Here is a 5,772-nt window from a genome sequence, read left to right on the forward strand (position 1 = left end):
AGTTTTAACACTGTTCAGTCCAAGGTCTCTGGAGCTAAAATAAAGCCTCGTCAGGGATCTTAAAAAATAGAAATCAACATAATTCAAAAATTTCACAAAATACTTTTCAAATATAGATGGTTTCCATCAGTAACGGTAAATATTCATGTATTCAATATAATCTTTAACCATGACTAGAAAGTAGAGTGTGCACATTTAGAAAATTCCCGTTTTCCTCCTTTTATAAATTAATATGTCAAAGCCAAGGAGAGTCTCTGCTTTCATATGATGTCCATTGTCCGTCTCAGTGTCGGATTGTTTGATTATTTTTTTTTTTTCAAAACGCTTATCCTCCTGTAGGGAGACTGCATCTAGAGATATGATTCTATCTAATAGTTTTCGATTTCATTAAACGGTGGTTTGCCATGGTGACAAGAATAGAATAATACTTATTATACAAATCATCTAGACAGAATAATCTATTAGGTTTTTTTTTTTTTTTTTTTTTTTTTTTTTTTTTTTTTTTTTTTTTTTAAAAAAAGCTTTGTTGGATCTGTTGGAAATCCTATAGGTATCCACATTGCCATTGGGTTGACAGTTGACCAAAGGTTTCAATACAAATTGTTATACCATTATGTTCATGCTGATTCATACTAAATACTTCGTTTACCTTATCAAGGACCTCACAGCGGTAGTGACTATAGACAGAGGATGCTTACTCTTTCAAACCACGTGATTCCACCTTCCAGTTAGGGTAGGGTTTTTTAACCTGAGAGGAATAAATGTATGGCTGGACCGGGAATAGAACCCCTGTATTACTAGCCAGGTGATCTACCTACTGATCTATCCAGGCCTATATCCACGGCCCGAACCATTTCATTCCCCCCTCCTTAAATTTTCGTCGCCCTGCTGTGTAAGTTTATTTGACTTTAACGTGCAAGACCAGTGGTGGTCAAATTATGTAATATAAAATTAGAGTTTCTAAGAGTGTTTTCCTATTTTGAGACTGTATTGTTTTTAGACCTTGAATTACTGCTTGTTATCTTCTAGTTCATACTCTCCATCAGCCAACATTTATCAGTTTGACTTAATATCAAAAATGTGGGGGGTCATCGCAAAATATATTTTTAACACCATTTTCTTTTCAAAAGAAACGTCAGACCTGACAATCATTGTAATTGTGAAAATGTGCAGCTGATGAGTATTTACTCCATATCTCAGGAACGGGGAAAATGGGACAGACAAGAAAAGGATCTGAACCTGTTCCCATAAATGTGTTATTTAGATTATGCCTTTTTTCTTGTTATGTTGGAAGAAAGTCCAAAAAGTTCGGACCATTTATCTTAAATATTTGTGTGAAATATCTGTGTAATACCAATTTAGTATAAAATTAAACACAGCTACAACAAGTTCTGTCAATACCACGTGTTTGGATTGAACTTTTTCTGATTTTATTTGTGTATCAATGTCAAAAAAAACTTCCAATAAATTAACGCTAATAGGATCTCCATTCATTAAAAACGTTTCTACTGTCAGCTTCACAAAATGGTTGCCTTTCGCCTTGCTCTTTCTCCTGAATCAAATATTCTATTTTTGCATCATACCTGATAGCTTTCTAATAATAATAATGATAATCCTTTCTGAATAACACTGCAATGCATGCAACATATTAGGTTTCTATTTTTATTTCATCTGTCTTTTGGCATTATTTTCTTTGTTGAAAAATCGATGTACAGAATATAAATTTTGAGTCAACATGTATTATCACTATGTTAAAACTCTAAATCTATTAATCTAACCTTTATTTATTTAAAAAAAAAAACAATGCTACAGACTATAATCACCAGTAAAATGTGATACATTTTTTTAGATTCCACAACATATGTACACTTGCTTCTACAATATGAATTTTAAGTCTAAAATATTTATAGATCATGTTTGAAAGATCAGTCTTTCTTCTATCCCCCGTGGTGTTTGGGGGGCCTTGGTGGGATGTACATTTCAGTCTTGGTGTAAGTCGGTTCTGGACAGTTACCAGTCACCACTCCAGTCTGTAACTGTAGCCTGGTGTAACGATATGAAAGACTTTCCATCTTTTCATGTCTCGTCTTATGTAGCTGCATTTCCTTGGAGGCAACGAAGTAATTTGTTTCTGTTGAATTAGAATTGTCGCTCTTGTGTAGTTTTAGTTGCCGAAGTCTTCGCTCGGGTCTAAAGATTTCTTCGGTCATACAATACATGTAACCAAACTTCTGAAATTGTGGTTTTATGCTGTCGATGCCTTGCTGGATCAAACTGTTGTGTTCATCGATCAGTTCCTTTATTTTTGACAGTGGTAAATTAAAGTCGCCACCGATAAAAACTTCTTTTCCGGTGAAATATGCAAGATTCTGCGCAAACATCATGTACATTCTTCCATTTTCATACAACACTTGTGATCCTCCAGTCTCAGACAATTTCCAGTGCCAATTTACGCAGATGAACTGCTTCACAATGTTTTGTGTTGGAGCTGGTGAGTTAATGTCTATAAGAGGCGCTAGAACTTTGTCAAAAGCACAAGCAGGACGGGAGGACTGTGGACTCGCCGGTAGTTGGTTGACCTTCAGACGTGTCGAATCATACAGGAGAACAGGTTCTTTGTAGGCAGGGTCTAGTAGATGTTTATATCTTGTTTGCGTTAAGGTGTCAAGTCCTGGGCTGCCTCCCGGAAGGAACACTATTTCAGGCTCTTCTTTCTCAAGCAGATCCTGAAAGACGTGCTTCCTTCCGTTCCGCCCAGCTGCGTTCATGCTGACTATTTGCAAGAAATCTTTGCAGTTACCCATGGTTCACAGAATTCCTGCAATCATACAAATAATCAATTATATGGGTTTAAGCTTACCTGAGCCGAAGGCTCAAGTGAGCTTTTCTGTTTAAATTTATCCGTTGTCTGTCGTTGTCGTTGTTGTCGGCGGCGGCGTTGTAAACTGTTCACAATTTCATCTTCTCCAGAACCACTGGGCCAATTTCAACCAAACTTGGCACAAAGTATCCTTGGGTAAAGGGGATTCAAGTTTGATCAAATGAAGGGCCATACCCTCTTTCAAGGGGAGATAATTACAAATTAGTGAAAAATTAATGGCATCTATTAAAAATCTTCTCAAGACTATTGGGCCAGGAAAGAGGAAACTTATGTGGAATCATCCTCAGGTAGTGTAGATTCAAAGTTATACATAGGAATAAATAGGATTTTTTTTTAAATCTTCTTCTCAAGAACATCAAACACATGATTGGTCATATTTATATGGTAGCATTCTCAAGTAGTGTTGATTCAGATTTATTCAAATCATGATCCCCGGGGGTAGGGTGGGGCCACAATGGAAAAGCAAAGTCATACATAGGAATATATAAGAAAAATCTTTAAAAATCATGTTCTCAACAACAACAAAGCTATGATTGGTCATATTTATGTGGTAGCATCCTCAGGTAGTGTAGATTCCAATTTGTTCAAATCATGACTCCCAGGGGTAGGGTGGGGCCACAATGGATGATCAAAGTTTTACATAGGACTATATAGGAAAAATCTTTAAGAATCTTGTTTTCAAGTACAGCAAAGCTATGGTTCGTCATGTTTATAAGCATCCTTAGGTAGTGTAAATTAAAGTCGTTCAAATTAACACCACTGGGGATAGGGTGGGCCGGGGCCACAATGGACGAGCAAAGTTTTACATAGGAATATATAGGAAAAATCTTCTCATGAACAGCAAAGCCATGATTGGTCATTATCTATTTAGAAGCATCCTCAGGTAGTGTAGATTCTAGTTTGTTCAAATCATGACACCCGGGGGTGGGACCACAATAGTCGAGCAAAGTTATACACAGGAATACATAGGAATGTTTTTTTAAATCTCTTCTCAAAAACAACAAAGCCATGATTAGTTATATGGAAGCATCCTCAGGTAGTGTAAATTCAGATTTGTTCAAATCATGACCCCCGGGGATATGATGGGACTACAATGAAAGTTCAAACTAATAGGAAAAAATCCACAGTTCGGCAAAGAAATGTGTGAGCATCCTTAGTGTTAATTCATGTTTGTTCAAATCATACCCCCTCCCCTTTTTAGGGGTAGGTCGGGGCCACTTATGCATTTATTCTTTTTAAAACTGAACTTATTTCTGCTTTCTTTCCTAGCCACAGTCCTCAGGTGAGCGACGTGGCCTATGGGCCTCTTGTTTAAAATTATTTTGTTGTTGTTTTATGTCATGTTTGTATGATTCTACGTTTTAATAAAATGAAGAGTGTTGACAAAAAAAAGTAAAATATCAACCTGAGAGAATCAAGTATTAATTGTTTGGGTTTCTTTTTTTTTTAACTGAAATATGACAATAACAGATTAAAATATCTATATGAATTAGATGATGTTCCAGTACAGTAATAATTCACCTCTTTTTCCACAGTAAGATATCCAATAAAATCTACCGCTGGTAATTTTTGCAGCAATATATACTGATATATAAAATTACGTAAGAATTAAAAATAATTCTTCTAGCCTAATTATAAACCCTGGAAAATCATTACATGTCTCTATAAATATGTTTATTTTCATTGGTTGGCAACTAACTTTACATAATATACAATTCTAAGACCATTTTTCGGAAACATTTATTTTGATATATACAATTTGCTTAGATGCATTGTTTTGCACACTTCATTTTTTTTTTTTTTTTTTTTACATATTTGATCATCTAAAACAATATGCAAAGAGATTTTATGCAGTTTATCGTTTATTTAACAAAGCTTTTTTATTTTTATTTTTCATTTAATTTCAAGGAAAATAAATCGAAAATGTTGATTTCAAATCAGAGACTTTTATGCACTTTATCTTTTATTTAACAAAGCTTTTTTATTTTTATTTTTCATTTAGTTTCAGGGAAAATAAATCGAAAATGTGGATTTCAAATCAGTGACAAATCAAAGACTGATTAAGATGCGACCGGAATATAGTTTATTTCTAAGGTTGTATAGGAAAGTATTATTTTACACCAATATATTAATGTCCTCTCTCTCTCTCTCTCTCTCTCTCTCTCTCTCTCTCTCTCTTAAAATCAAGATTCGACTATTTAAGCACGAATAACTTTTTTTTATTTCTTGATCATTCATTCCGTTTGATTTCGAATATATATACGTATTTATTCTAGAAATTAAGAAAAGACGTCCAAATTCTATGTAATATGCATCAATTGTTTCTTTCATGAAACATAAAAGAGAAATTATTTTAAATGCTTTGCAACTGTAAGCTTCGATTTAAAAACACTATGTAATATCTATATTAAATGACTTTCGAAAAATGAAGAGTTGTATATTTCAGAGATGTCATAATAATCAATGGGCCCCGCCGAAATATGGCTGAAAGATTGCCGACTCGGCGTTAAACAATATTTAATCAATCAATCAATGGGCCTGCTATGTATAGATTTATTTTGATATATTCTTTTATCATTTCCAAATAACGAAAAGAAAAGAAAAATTAACTATATACTTTATTTTAACCCGTCTACTGTTTGTATGTATAAAAATTTATTTATCATATACCTTTAATTTTTTTCTTATCAACATGTTTTTATTATTATTATTTGTTATTTATTCATTCATTTCTTTATTTACCATTTATGTATGTATTAATCATTTATTAATTTATATAAGATAATTTCTCTATTTTAGGAAGAAAGACCATGGTGTTTGGTTTTCGAAACCTTTTGACATTACTATCGAATAGTTTGGGGTGTTTGGGAGGGGGGGTTTACTTCGGATTT

The 5,772-nt window shown here is 33.7% G+C and overlaps 1 protein-coding gene across 1 annotated transcript; it reads right to left on the reverse strand.

The window, feature by feature from the left end:
* Window positions 1-1,901: 1,901 nt before the first annotated feature.
* LOC133173412 (uncharacterized) lies at window positions 1,902-2,804 on the reverse strand. Its single transcript, XM_061308397.1, has one exon. It carries the CDS (start codon window positions 2,802-2,804, stop codon window positions 1,938-1,940), a length of 867 nt encoding a protein of 288 aa, XP_061164381.1. The 3' UTR covers window positions 1,902-1,937.
* Between the last annotated feature and the right edge of the window lie 2,968 nt (window positions 2,805-5,772).

Source organism: Saccostrea echinata, unplaced genomic scaffold (genome assembly GCF_033153115.1).
Source record: "Saccostrea echinata isolate AGI-Se365-2 ecotype Australia unplaced genomic scaffold, CSIRO_AGI_Sech_v1 ptg000056l, whole genome shotgun sequence".
Classification (NCBI taxonomy): domain Eukaryota; kingdom Metazoa; phylum Mollusca; class Bivalvia; order Ostreida; family Ostreidae; genus Saccostrea; species Saccostrea echinata.

Excerpts from the sequence above, each read along its gene's own strand:
- LOC133173412 (XM_061308397.1), bottom strand. The coding sequence starts at position 2,804 with ATGGGTAACTGCAAAGATTTCTTGCAAATAGTCAGCATGAACGCAGCT.